Source organism: Rhincodon typus, chromosome 8, assembly GCF_021869965.1.
Source record: "Rhincodon typus isolate 14 chromosome 8, sRhiTyp1.1, whole genome shotgun sequence".
NCBI classification, from domain to species: Eukaryota; Metazoa; Chordata; class Chondrichthyes; order Orectolobiformes; family Rhincodontidae; genus Rhincodon; species Rhincodon typus.
Window position 1 is genome coordinate 75,497,756 of NC_063339.1, and position 15,345 is coordinate 75,513,100.

Consider the following 15,345-nt stretch of genomic DNA (forward strand, 5'->3'; position numbering starts at 1 on the left):
TCTTCCAGGCAAGAGTTACACAACTAAAAGTAGGGCCTTGGGTAATATTGTAGAATAGAGAGACCTAGGGGTTCAGGTACATAATTCTTTGAAGTTTACGTCACATGCAGCCAGGGTGTTTAAGAAGGCATTTGGCACACTTCTTTTCATTGCTCAGACCTTTGAGTATAGGGGCTGGGACATCATGTTGACGTTGTACAGGACACTGGTGAGGCCTCTTCTGGAATACTGTATCTAGTTCTGGTCACTCAGTTATAGGAAGGATGTTATCAAGCTGGAGAGGGTTCAAACAGATTTACCAGAATGTTGCCAGGAATGGAAGATTTGAGGTTATAGAGAGAGGCTGGATAGGCTTGGACTTTTTCACTGAAGCATAGGAGGTTGAGGGGTGACTTTATAGAGTTTTGAATGAACTTTCAGAGGAAGTGGAGGATGTGGGTACAGTTACAATGTTTAAAAGTCTTTAAAAGCATGGGCGTCATGGATTGGTTGAACTGTATGACTCTATGCTTGACAACTATTCCTGGTTGATGGGATGTTCGGACTTCATTCTTGATGAAGGGGTTGGGCAGGCAGGGGGTTGGGGCGGGACTGGGTTGGATGGTGAATGGAGGAAAAGGTAATAAAAAAGTGTTTATTATTCAATGACACAACAATAACAGTGTAGGGTGAGATAACACAGCGTGGAGCTGGAGGAACACAGCAGACCTCTGAAGAAGAGTCCCGACCCGAAATGTCAACTTTCCTGCTCCTCTGATGCTGCCTGGCCTGCTGTGTTCCTCCAGCTCCACACTATGTTATCTCTGACTCCAGCATCGGCAGTTCTTACTATCTCACAGTGTAGGGTGAGGACTTGTCAAGTTTCGCTGTGCAGTTGCATGCTATCTGGACTCACACGTAGTGATTCACCAGTGGCTCCAGGATATCTATGGGAGTCAATGGGGCTATCACAAGTGCAAAAAGAGATAGGAAGAAAACACTGAAGTTTCCTGACACAATCTCTCAATCTGCTGAACACTTATGCTCCTGTATTGCGGAGATATAGGAAATAGGAGGTGCGGAACCCCATCAATCCAGGTTATTTAATTCAATTTACAATGAGGATGGATTCAATAATTGATTGCGGAAGATAGATATTTCAGCAACAATTTGCATTCATACAACACTTTTAGTGAAATGTCCAAGCTGCTGAATAAAATAAATATCTGTCAAAGTTTGACACTGGGACTGCATGTAAGGGAGATAATAGCATGAGAAACAAAAAGCATGGCCCGAGAGGGAGGTTTTAGTTAATCTCCAAAAGAAGGAGGGGTGAAGAGGCTTAGAAAGGGAATTCAAGAGCAAAGGTTAACAGCACTTGAAGGCACGGCCACCAATGATGAATTAATACCTCAGTGATTAATACCTCAGAGGACTGAAGGAGTTCACAGGAATAGGCAGAGTTCTCTCCTCCTTATTCACCTCACACACAACATAAATAAATTGGATAGAGTCTAGGGCAGTTTAACCTGGACCCTTGTTATCTCCTAGTCACAAAGCACTTTATCTCATGTTATACTTAGCACTCCTCACTGTCCTTCACCTGGTCAGAATGGATCGACAAGAATGACATGAGAGACAGATGCATTATTTAGATATTTTCCACCAAAAAGGCACAAGATTGGCAAATGTCAGTTGTGGATCAGCTGGTACCACACTCAGCTCTGAATCACAAGCTTCTGCACTCAAATTTCACTGCAGGGCATGCGCATAAGAATCAGGCCCAACACGCCCTACATTACTGAGGAAGCACTGCACTGTACTGTAACTCAAAAAGATTAATCTGAGGCACCCACCTGCCTCCTTCAATAGAATGAAAACAGTCCATGGCACTACTTGAAAGAAGAGCAGTGGAGTTCTCTCCATCATCCTCGCTAACCCCTTGGTTAACATCGCTAAACATGGATATTTTGGTCCTTACCATTTTGCTGTTTTAAGGAGCTTGAAATGAGCAAATTAACCGCCATGCTTCCTATATTGACTACACGTGAAATATACATCACTGGCTGTGAAGATTGTCGATAAAAGCACAATATAAATCATGTCTATGTTTTATTAACCAAGGGCCAAGGATCTTTACATTAAGACAAGACCATAAAATGATAAGACGTAGGGGCAGAAGTATGCCATTCAGCCCATCAAGTCTATTCCACACCAACAACAAAAACAAAGTTGCTGGAAAAACTCAGCAGGTATGGCAGCATCTGTGAAGGAAAAAACAGAATTAACGTTTCGGGTCCAGTGACCCTTCCTCAGAACTCAAGTCTACTCCACCATTCAATGAGATCATGTTTGGTCTGATAACGTTAAACTCAATTTTTCTTGCCTTTCCTCATTATCCTTGATTCCATTTCTGTCTACCACAATTTTGAATATACTTAATGATCCAACCTTGGCAACTCTCTGTGGTAAAAAAAAAATTCCACAGATTCACAACCATTTTGGAAGAAATTCTTCCTTATCTCTGACAAAAGATAAGTGGTTGTGAATAAGAATTGGTGTGTTACATCAAACGATAGTGGTGTTTTCTATGGGAAGCTACAGCAGCAGTAGGCTTTGGAAATCTTAAGGGTAAGTAAGCAACAAAAGTCCCTAGGTGATACAAAATGCACACCAGTACTTTTGGCTCATCTGACTAAATGGTCCAAGAAAATATCCTGTTTTGAATTGTCCTCCAGAAGATTTCTTCCAGTTCATATGGCATCTTGTGGTCCAATCAGATTACGTGAAGGGATGATTTGTGAGGAAATGAGATTAAATGTGCAGGATATTAAACAGTGAGGGTGACTGTGATAAACACAGAGGGTGGTGGGGAATAAACAGGGGGCATTGGTGATAAATGTGGGGGTGACGGTGAACAAATGTGGAGGGTGATGCTGGATAAACATCACAGGGTGAAATATTGGACAACGAATTCTGCATTTGGCATGACATTAGCCGAGATAGTGGAGACGTTCCCCAATAGGCTCGATAATTTGTAATTTGCACGGCTAGATCCTACAACTGATCTACTGTAGGTCTACCCACCGATGCACCCACATGGAAATTCGATGCTTCCAGTCATCAAATTATTACTTGGATATTTAATTAGAGCACTAGAGCTTCACTGATAACATTTCAGTTCAGTCTATCTAGCACATGATACTGACACAAATTGCCCAGCAATCATGGTAAACTGTCAAACCGCAAATGTATGGATTGCACTGGGGATTAGAAAGAGAATAAATGAATCACACAATCAGGTCAGATATCAGATCAACCACTGTAGTTAACAAAGCTCCCCAGTCACAAATTCTGAGATCTTTCAACACCTGTTGATAGCAGGAGAAGACTGATCTTTTGTCACTCAATTTAAGGTTATTGAGGACGTGAACTTGAATTTCAGATCTGATAGGAACTGCTAACTTAATTGCACATGCAAGGAATCGGGGATAAACAGGTTGTTAAACCTCACGCAGAACTACATGTTGCAACTTTCCACGTCTGGCATTTTAGCGGCTTAACTCCTGTTGCTGTGAGTTGAGATTTACTCACTTCACAGGACCCAGATGTTCATGCTGTCCAGGAGTTGAAACACACACACCCACTTCTTGCAGGGCTTTATATTTTATAGGTTGTTGTACATATTATATCCATAGTTATATTTGGAGTGCTTCAGTGCAGAGGGAATGGTTGCCATTGTGCATGACTCACAGAAAGCTAGTATATAGGTACAGCAGATAATAAGGAAGGCAAATGGAATTGCATTTATTTCTAAAGGAATAGAGTATGCAAGTAGGGAAGTGTTGTTGGAACTATACAAGGCATAAGTGAGGCTGCACCTGGAGTATTGCATACAGTTTTGATCCCCTTGAGGGGTGTAGTTGCAGACAGGCCAGAGGAGGTTCACTCGATTAATTACAGAGGTGAGGGGTTTGTCTTAGGAACAGAAATTGAACAGTTGACCCCATACTTTGTAGAGTTTAGAAGAATGAGGGGAGAATTAATTGAGGTATATACGATGCTAAAGGGGATTGGCAAAGTAGACATACAGAGGATCTTTCCTCTTGTGGGGAAATGGAGAATGAGAGGTCTTAGTTTTAGGATAAAGGGAAACAGATTTAAAATGGAGATGAATTACTTCTCTCAAAGGGTTGTGAATTGTGGAATTCACTACCCCAGAGTGGAATGGATGCGGGGACAATGAGTAAATTTAAGGAGATAAACAGATTTTTAATTAGTAAAGGATTGAAAGGTTGTGTGGAGCGGGTAGGAAAGTGGCGTTCAGGCTGAGATAAGATCAGACATAACCGTATCAAATGGCAGAATGGACTCAAGGGACTGAATCGCCTACTCCTAATTGTAGTTCTTCTGTTCTTAAATGTTTATGTAGGAGTTGAAAATTAATAAGATAAAAATAGAAACATGGTTTTCACAAAGCACTGAAGGACAGTAAAAGATTGAGACAGGTTCTGATGGGAAAGAATGGCTGGGAGTGACAGGGTTACCTCGATTCCTCAAGCAGAGCATTTCAGCAGGGATTTCTGAGCCTGAGAGAAATTCCTGATTTAAAAAAAAATTGCTGCCTGAAATTAAGCAGCAGACTATGTTTATATTGCTCCCAGAGCTGCAATTGAACATTCCAGTCTAGGGCTCTTATTATATAGGAGCAGAGCAAATTGAGTCAGTGTGTTTGGTACATGTACAAGAGCTGTTAGTGAATGACATTCAGAGGGTTCCCGATTTACAAATGTACGGCTTACAAACCTGATCCCATACAGGGATGTAATTTTAAAGATCTAATATATGAACATTTCCTGTACTTATGATTGCCTACTTTACATCCTACATTGTGTTCTGACTTGCGTACTAATCAATTTAGAAACAGACTCAAGAACAGAACCCGCTCGCAACCCAGGGAGCTGCCTGTAGTATCAGACAAGAATGAATTGTTCACTTTTACACAATGTATACTCCACTTGCACAAGAGCTGACAGTGAGATAGTCAAGCCATAAAGTAACAAGTTGTTCCTTTTTGCCCAGAGTGTACTGCATGTGTGTCCGGATATGCACCCCAAGTGCCTAAACCTGTAGCAATATGGACCAAATGCTGGATAGTAGGATTAATTGGGAGCGATTTTAGCATCCAGCAAAGGACAGCCAAGAATCTGATAAGGAAAGGGAGAATAGATTAATAAATGCAAGCGAGTGAGGAACATAAAAGTGGACTGTGAAATCACCTACCAATGTGTAAAAGGAAAAAGATTAGCAAGGATAAACATGGGCCTATTACAGGTCGGACAGGAGAATTTAAAGTGGAGAACATAGAAATGGCAAAGCAACTGAACAGTTAGTTTGCATCTGTCTTCACATAAGAAGATACAGAAAGTCTCTCAGAAATACAAAGCCACCAGGGATCATGTGTATCTGAAAGCCAATATAAATTACTATTAGCAAATGCGCAGTACTTAAGAAAAATAGCTGGATTGAGAGTTGATAAATCTCATGGACCAGATGAGCTTCATTCCTGAGTGTTGAAGCAAGGAGGAGGTTATCTTCAATAATTCCATAGATTCTGGGAAAGTTCCTGCTGACTGGATGGTGACGAATGCAATACCACTATTTAAAAAGTCATAATTAGGGAGAATGCAGAACTGTCAATTTGACATCCACAATATAGAAAATGTTACAATCTATTACAAAGGATGTGCTAACTGAAGACTTAGAAATGAATGGCAAGGTTGGGTAGAGTCAACATGATTTATGCAAGCTGTGTCTGACAAAGTTGTTAAGATTTTTTTTTAAGGATTTTACTTGTAGCATAGACAAAGGGGAACCAGCAGATCTGGTGAAATTTGATTTTCAAAACGCTTTTGACAAGACCCCTCACAGGAGGTTGGGTCAGGGGCTATATTAGCATGTTATATATTAGCGGAGAGTTTGTTAACAGACAGAAAGCAAAGATAAACAGATCATTCTCAGGATGGCAGGATGTTACGATTGGGGTAACACAAGTTCAGTGCTCAGTCCACAGATGTTCACAATTTATATAAATGATCTGGATGCAGAGACCAATTGTCGTATTCCTAAATTTGCTGATGGCATAAAACTGGATGGGAATATAAGTTATGAGGAGAGTTCAAGGAGACATCAAAAGAAGGTGGACAGGCTAAATGAACGGGTTTAGGTGGGTTTAATGTGTATAAGACTGAAGTTACTTACTTTGGTAGAAATATCAGGATGGCAGAATATTTCTTTAATGGTGAGAGGTTGAGAAGTGTGGGTGTCTGAAAGGATCTGGGTGTCCTTGTCAATGAATCATTAAAACTTGTATACAGGTGCAGCAACCATTTAGAAAGGCAGGCACTATTTTGAGCCTAGAGGTTACAATTTCTTGCTGCCTTGTTGAGACCTCACCTGGAGTATTGTGCACAGTTTTGGTTCCCTTATCTAAGGGCGAGTAAACTTGTCATAGGGGGAGTGCAATGGAGGTTCACCAGATTAATCCCAACGAAGGTAGGATTGTTTTATGAGGAGAGATTGGGGCAACTAGGGTTTATAGTCTCTAGAATTTCGAAGAATGAAAGGTGATCTAACTGAAACTTACAAAACTCATTCAGGGCGTGTACATGGATTTCGACAGAATGCCTCCCAGAACCAGGTGACATAATTTCACCATAAGGGACAGGCATTTAAGCTTGAGATGAGGAAAGATTTCTTCACTCAGAGGGCGTTGAATCTTTAGAATTCTTTACTTCGGAAGGGCTGTGGAAGTTCAATCAATTGTTGAGCAGATTGAAGACAAATTGATAGGTTTTTGAGGACTAATGATATTGAGAGGTATGAAGTTAATGTAGGAAAACAGCATTGAGAAGACGAACAGCCATAATTTATAATGATGGCGCAGGCTCATTGGGCAGAATGCTCTACTTCTGTTCTTATGATTAGGTTGGGTGGCCCATTTTTGGCTGAAGAAGATATGATAGGCTGAATGGCATCATTCTGTGCCATAGACCTTTTATGATCCTACGATTCTACAAACAGGAGCTGGTAATGAGATACACGTGGTTGTACAACACTGGACAGGAGTGAAATGAATGATAAAACTTTCTGAAATGAAACGATAAAGCACAAATAGGTAATTCAGCAACAGTCTTCTCCTGTAATACTTTGGATACCAGTAAATCTCTCATCAATGCAATATTAAGTCAATACAAACTGAGAAATGTCTCTCAAACACAGCTTGTCTAATCTAACCAGCCCAAGGCCTGTATTCACATGCCTTTTTACGCAAACAAGTAAAATAATTCATCAGCTTTGGAAGTCAAGTGTACACAGAAAGAACACACAAGGTCACAAAACTCTCATGTTGCACTATCTTCTGACGAACAGTCAATCAAGAAATTGCAGACACATCTTGTTTGCTCATGGACTCAGATTACTCTAAAGCAATTTTTTAGTCGATGAACTATTTATGAAGTACAGTCTCTGAAGGGTAGGAAACATGGCAGACAGCTTGTGTAAAGCAAAATAACCCAACAACAATGTAATAAATTATCAGGTAATCTGTAGTGACCTTGGTTGAAAAATAAATATTGCTCAAAAGATCAAGAACTCTCTTGCTTTTCTTTAAATAATGTTTTGCAGCCTTGTATGTCCACCTTGAGAACTGGCACTAGATTAACATCTTACCTGAAAGATGACACTTCTAACAGTGCAGCATTACCCCAGTACTGCACTGGTTGTGTCCGTCTAGATTTTGCGCTCAAACATCCAAAATCAGACCTAAACCCACAATCTTCTGAATCAATGGGAAACAGTGCTACCTGATGAATGACTTGGGGGACAAAGCACAGGACGCCGTGTACTCGTGCAGGTGCAGGCAGAGGTCAGGGACAGCAAGATTGGAAAATTTTGTTTTGATAATTTTGACAGTGATAGTACTGCTGCTTATGACAGTACTTAGCTAAACTGGACAGGTGGGTTGACAAGCTCAACATCCGGTTCCTGCTCCAGGTTTAACCAACTGTAGCTAGGGAAAAGAAAGTCGAGATATTACACTCAGTTCAGCTTGCCTGGGTTAGACAGGAGTGCATCAGTCGGTTTCATGCTCATCGAACTGTGACCTCTGTTGAAGGTTTAATGGCAGGCAGTGACTGGTGAAGAATCAGGCCCTACTATAATGCCGTCTGCAGTGAACAACTGAGGCGCTGACTATGGCTGACGTGCATCTAAGCATACCTCGACACAAAGCCGGAGACTTCGAGCAAGGAAACATAGGAATAGAGGTTGTCTTTTCAAATCTTTTTGCTGTTCAATTAGTTCACAGTTTGACTTGTATCTTAGGTATACCTATTTATCCCAATAAATAACTCTAATACACTTAACCACAAAAGTCTACCAATCTCGGTTCTGAAATTTTCACTTGGCCCCTGAGCCTCAACAGATTGCTGGAAACAGTTCCAAATTTCTACTACCCTTTTGTGTGAATAAGTGCTTCCTGGTATCACACCTGAATGACTCCAATTTTTAAGTTTATAAACGTTTTGTTTTGGGATCACACACCAGAGGAAATAGCTGCTTTCTATCTTAATTCTCATAAATCCTTCAATTGCTCTAAACAGCTTAATTCAATCATCCCTTAATCTTCTATAATTGGGAAAATAAAAACTTGGGCTTTAAGCAATCAGTCCTCATGTCGTAATGTTTTGCAAGTCCACTATTACTCATGTCCTCTCAGGACGACACATTCTTTTTGAGGTGAGGTGTCCAGAACTGAATGCAGTTCCCCAGGTAGATCTAACTCAACCTCAACCCCTCCCCACCAACCCCCCACGCCCTCCTCCCCCCACTCCCCAACAGCTGTAACATTACTTATCCCTTGATATTACTGTGGCAAACCTTGAGATAAAGGTCTACATTCCATTGGCATTTTGAATTATTCCCTCTTCCTGTCCACTAGCTTTCAGTGATAGTAAGAGACAATATGGATACAGGTGGAAAAAAAATTGAGTCTGTCTCTTTTGAAGTTCCTTTCCCAACAAAGCATTGCAAGTGGAATTATTTTGACGATAATGATCACAACCTGCCAGAGCAGAAAAAAACTACATGACTCACAGCACGACATGTGCGGTCGCTGTTAAAGAATATTAGAAGTTTTTTTATATGTGTTCTCTGCAGAGATATTTTGCATTTATAAACACACAATCACACAGAAGTCTTTTTTACACACGTGAATCTTCTTCTCTCGAGACTTAACCACATGACCTAGGCTGACAATCGTAGAAACGAGGGAGTGCTGCACTATTCGGGATGTCATCTTTTGGGTGAGACCTTAAACATCAGTCTACCCTCTGAAGTGGATGCAAAACTACATGAAATCATTGAAGAGGAATGGGCAGAGTTCTCTGTATGGTCTATAACTTAATTATATTAACAGCCAATTAATGTCATTGAAGCAGCTAAAACCATTAGTCATTATCATATTATTGTTTGTAAGGCCTTGCCATATGTAAATTAGCCACTGTATTTCCTACAAGACAACAGTGACGACAGATCGAAACTACTTCACTAGCTCGGGAGAGCTTTGGAATATCCTGAACTCATGAAGGGCCCGAGATAAATCCAAATTCTCTTTTTATTTCAACACAAACAGTTTGAGCAGAAACAATACAGTACGGGAATAGTGGTGTGATGCAACTGATTAAAAAAGACGACTTTGTTAATGAAAAAGACCATTACCTTCAGGTAGGGAGGAATGACCTGCGCTTAAGCTTGGCACAGAGCTGTGACTCAGCCTGGTTGTGATCTGGTTCGTCAGAATGACCTACAGAGAGAGAAAGGAGTAGAGTTACAGCAAGGTGCCCTCACATCTTCCTCAGACCTTCATTCCTTTGACAAAAGTGTCTGTATACTAACTTCCTCCCTAATCTGTGACATTGTATAACTCTTTTTTCTCCTCCACTGGCGCAGTGCTCAACAAGGTGGTGTTGCTTGGAAGCAAAACACCTTTTCTTTTAGGAGCACTGAAAGGAATTTGGTTCCCATTCTCACTGGCAAGTATGATGGTGAGGGGCAGTTAATGAGACAGGAGGGAACCCCATCCTTTTCGCATCTTCATGCTGATTAAGCCAAAGGTAGGACGGCCCATGGATGCCAGTTAAAACCTATAGGTTGGCTCAAGGGTCTCTTCCTGTTCTTGGCAGTAACTTAGGGTGGCATGACAGCCCATTGGTTAGCACTACTGCCTCACATTGCCAGCGACCTGGGTGACTGTCTGTGCGTAGTCTGTATGTTCCCCGTGTCTGCATGGGTTTCCTGCAGGTTCTCCAGTTTCTGCCCACAGTCCAAAGATGTGGACTGGCCATGCTAAATTGCCCATAGTGTCCAGGTATGTGCAGGCTACATGGATTAGCCATTGGAAATGTGGGGTTACGAGGATTGGGTGGGTCTGTGTGGGATGACCTTCAGAGGGTTGGTGTAGACTCAATGGGCCGAATGGCCCGTTTCCGCACTGTAGGGATTCTATGATTCCAACTTGGTGCCAGATGCTAGACCCCTAGCCATGCTGCTAATTCTCTAGCTTATAGCCCTTATGATGTGACCACCATCCTGCATCACTCATCTCTGACCTGGTATTCTGCGATAAAACTGAACTTCAGTGACTGCATTGCTGACAGCTGCCACTTCCTTCCATGTTGTGAGGCCGCTCAAAGAGTTACTGGCCTCTGATTGACCAGCAGCTCTTGGAGAGTGGGAACTCTACTCTTAGGGAAGACTCACCACTCTACAGTTAAATGTAGCCAGCAGACAAGACCAGTGTCACCTCTATTGAATATCCACAACCAGAGTCAGTTCCCAGACTCCCAGGTATCGTGCAGCACAGGACAAATGCAAAGTTTAGCTCTCTCTATCCAGTCTCCATCAAAAAAACACTCCCAGGACAGATACAGCTAAGGATTAGATACAGAGTAAATATTCTTCTACACTATCCCATTAAACACTATCCCAGGGCAGATACAACACAGATTAGGCACAATGTAAAACTCCCTCTATATCAATAATACTTGCAGGCCTGATAAAGGATGGGGCAAATGCAGCGTAGATCTCCATTTATGTTGCCTAGGTCAATTATAACATTATAGGTTAGACTCAAGAGTAAAGCTTTCTCTTCTTCACTCCATCAAGTATTGCCAAATACAGAGTATGCCAGAGAAACACAGCAGGTTGGGCAGTTCACAGAGGAACAGAATTAACCTTTTTAAGTCTGGTATGACTGTTCTTCAGAACCGAAATTTATTGCAAAATGGGCTTCTACACTTTTGACAGAAGCAGACATCCAGTACAAAAGACAAAGGGATTGTTAATAGTGAGACCTCAAGGCTGTAAAGTGCCTAAACGGAAAAATTAGGTGTTGTTCTTTGAACTTGTCTTGAGCTTTGTTAGAACATTGCAGCAAGCCCAGAACAGAAATGTCAGTGTGACAACCAGGTGATTTATTGAAATGGCAAGCAATTGGGATGTCAGAGTCATTCCTACAGAGAGCACGGAGATGTTCTCAAACAGGTCACCCAGTCTGTATTTAGTCTCACCAACGTACAGGAGACCACATTGTGAGCAGCGAATGCAGTAGACTAGCTTGAAAGACCTATAAAATTATGAGGGCTATAGATAGGGTAGGATGGAAGAAACTTTTTCAGTTTGATGGGAAGACTGGGGGCATATATTTAAGGTAAAGGGCAGAAGGTTCAGAGGAGACATGAGGAAAAAAGTTTTCACCCAGATGGAAGTGGGAATCTGCAACTCGTTGCAACTCAAGTGTGTTGGAGGCAGAAACCTTCGTAACATTTAGATGTGATGCCAAGGCTATGTGCCAAATGCTGAAAAATGGGATTAGAATAGTTAGGTGGTTGTCTTTGACTAACACGGACTTGATGGGCCAAAAGGCCTTTTTCAGTGCTGTTGATCTCAATGACTAAGTACAAGCAAAATGCTGCTTAAGTGAAACAGCCTGTCACCAAAATGCTTCAACATTCAAATGCAAATTGCCAGTTCCTGAATACAATTTCCTTCTAGGAACATGGGAACAGGAGTAGGCCATTCAGTCCCATGAGCCTGTTCTGCCCACCATTCAATGAGACCAACCCAACTCCATATACCTGCCTTTGGCTCATTTCCCATAATGCCTTTGCTTAGCAGGGCACCAATGTGACTTCTAATTGTCAAACTCAGGAAATCTGCCAGATGAAAGTCATTCCTTGCACACAATTCAACAGATGTCATGGACACTAAAGCGAACTGTGCTGCTGAGAGCCTCACCACTCAAAGCATGAAACAACTGACACCAAACAACAGCAAAGGCGGAAGCAGTGTGGCTTTGCAAATGGAGCATATTTGTGACCACAACACACAGTCAAAAAAGAGAAGCCAAGCCAAAGTAACTTGACTGCATCTACATTACTGCTCAATGTGTCTGTACAAGAATAACAAACAAAACAGTTTACCTAGAGTCTGCTTTCTGGTAAGGGTGGTACTTCTCATTTTAAATAGATATAGACACATACTCATTTACAGCACAGAAGGAGGCCATTCAGCCCATTGCCTCAGCACCAGTCAAAAAAGATCTGACTACACTAATCCCATTTTCAAGCTTTTGGGCCATAGCCATGAAGGCCATGGCAATGCAAGTAAATATCTAAATATTATTTAAGTATCATGACAAGAATTTCATCCTTTCAGACAGTGAGTGTCAAACTCTCACCACCCTCTGAGTGGTAAAAAAAATTCTCATCAAATCTCCTCCACCTCTTACCTTAAATATCAGGCCCTAGTTATTCACCACATTATTAATGGAGAAAAGTGCCTTCCTCTCCACCGTATCTATACCCCTCATAATCTTATACACCTCTGTCAGGTTGTCTCTCAACGTTCATTGACCAAGGAAAACAATCCTAGTATATCCATTCTTTCCTCATAGCTCAGATCCTCCAGCCCAGGCAACATCCTGGTAAATCTCTGCACCTTTTCTAGTGCAATCACATTATTCCTAAAATATGATGCAAAATTGCACACAGTACTCCAGTTGTGGCCTATCCAGTATTGTGTTCAGTTCCAGCATAACCCCCTTGCTCTTGTATTCTATGTTCAGATAACAAAGGCAAGTATCTCACGTGCCTTATCCCAGTACATTATCTCACACTTTTTTGGGTTGAATTCCATTTGCTACTGACCTACCCGGCCGACCAGTTAACTGATATCATCCTTCAGTTTACAGTTATCCTCCAGACTATCTACCACCCGACAAATTTTCACGTCATCTGTGAACTTTTCAATTCTATATATTCATCTTCCAACATAATCTGCATTTATATTATACTTTTAATGGAGTAAACCACTACAATGGACTTCAACTGAATTAGTTTTGTGAAATTTTTGTTATTTTCCCCTTCAAGCCTGTGCCTTCTTCTTTATGTAAGGAGACCGAAACTGTACATGCTCCAAGTGTGATCTCAAAAGAGCCCTGTAAAACTGCAGTAAGACTTTTTTACTCTTATACTCTAATACTTTTATCATGAATGCTGACATACTATTTGCTTTCCTATTTAATTGCTCGTCCTGCACGCCAAATTTCTGCGATCCATGTCCAAGGTCATTCATGTCCCACCGTGTATCAACATGTCCATGAGCAATTAAAAATATTTTGCTTTTCAATTTTTCCAGTGAACGTGGATAATTTTACACTTCCACACATTATACTCTATCTTCCACATTCTTGTCCAGTCACTTAAATAGTCTATACTCCTCAATTGTATATGCTATGCCTTGAAGGTATACAGAGATAACATATTTGCTTATTTATATGCAATAGGAATTTATTTACAAGAGTTGTGCTTTATTGTGTGCCCTCTGCTTGTTTCCAGAAAATTCTATGGTTTGTTTGCTTGTATTCTCAGTCTTTGTCTAGGCCCAACCAATCAAATACAGGGAGCATCAACAGTAAACAGACTCGCATCTTCAAACACACAGTAAGTGCCCAATTGAACACTGCAGTCCTTTTCACATCTCCCTTTCCCATCTGGTTTGTACCATCTGCAAATCTGGATAACTTATAAACAAAATTTCTGGAAAAATTCAGCAGATCTGCATGCATCTGTGGAGAGAAAGCAGAGTTAACGTTTCAGGACTAGTGACACTTCTTCAGGAGTGAAGACTGCTGTTCTGAAGAAGGGTCATGGACCCAAAATGTTAACTCTTCTTTCTTTTCACAGATGCTGCCAATCCTTCTGAGTTTTTCTAGTAATTTCTGTTGTTTCCGATTTCCAGCATCTGCAATTAGTTCTTTTTCTGGATAAATTATAGCCCGATTTCTCATTGAATTCATTACTATAAATTTTAAATAAGTAACACTTAAGCACAGATCCACTGGCCACAAGTTAAACCCTGTCATCACAAAACTGAAATGTTTACTGCTACTCTCTATTTCAATCTATTTGACAACCCTTAATTCATGCTAATTTGTTACCCAATTCTACATCTCTTATGTTTGTGAAAAAGCCGCTTCGTGTGAGGCCTAATAGAAAGTTTTCTTAAAATACAAGTAATACACTACCTTCTACGGTTCCCCAATTAGAAGGGATATTAAAAAATGGAATACAGAGTACATACCCCACTGCTATGAGGATCAGTATGCCTAAGTCAGAAATCAATGGTTATCTGGATATGAATGACATCAAGCAATGTGTGGGCATGGGGAGAATTGGCAGAATGATAAATGATCAGTCAGGATCTCTTTGAATGGTCCAGCAGGCTTGAGGGACCAAATAGCCTACTCCTGCCATTTCTTATGTTCACGTCACAGAATCCCTACAGCGTGGAAGAAGGCCATTTGGCCAATGGAGTCCGTGCTGACCCTCTGAAGAGCATCCCACCCTGACTCAGCATCCCCCCATCGTATCCCATAAACCCACATTTCACATGGATATTCCACCTCGACTACACATTCCTGGACACTGCGGACAATTTTAGCTTGGCCAATCCACCTAACCTGCACTTCTTTGGATTGTGGGAAAAAACTGGAGCACCCAGAGAAAATCCACACAGACATGGGGAGAATGACCAAACTCCACACAGTCCCTCAAGGCTGGAACTGAACCCAGATCCCTTGTGCTGTGAGACAGCAATGTCAACCACTGAGCTAATGTGCCGCCCCAAATGTCCTATTGATAGCTGCTTTCCTTACACTATGCATAAGTATATAAAATATTCATTTTGTCGCTAAATGTTAGCTTCTTTTCAAATTAACCCCTGTCCTACTCGCTACCAAGTCAC

At 41.2% G+C, this 15,345-nt stretch overlaps 1 protein-coding gene across 8 annotated transcripts in view; it reads right to left on the minus strand.

The window, feature by feature from the left end:
* The window catches only part of rad51b (RAD51 paralog B), a 475,671-nt gene that overhangs the window by 161,120 nt on the left and 299,206 nt on the right, over nucleotides 1-15,345 (minus strand). For all 8 annotated transcript variants that reach the window (XM_048600139.1, XM_048600138.1, XM_048600141.1 and 5 more), the window contains exon 8: nucleotides 9,760-9,844. In XM_048600139.1, the coding sequence (XP_048456096.1) occupies nucleotides 9,760-9,844 (85 nt within the window). The remainder of the gene's footprint in view (nucleotides 1-9,759; nucleotides 9,845-15,345) is intronic.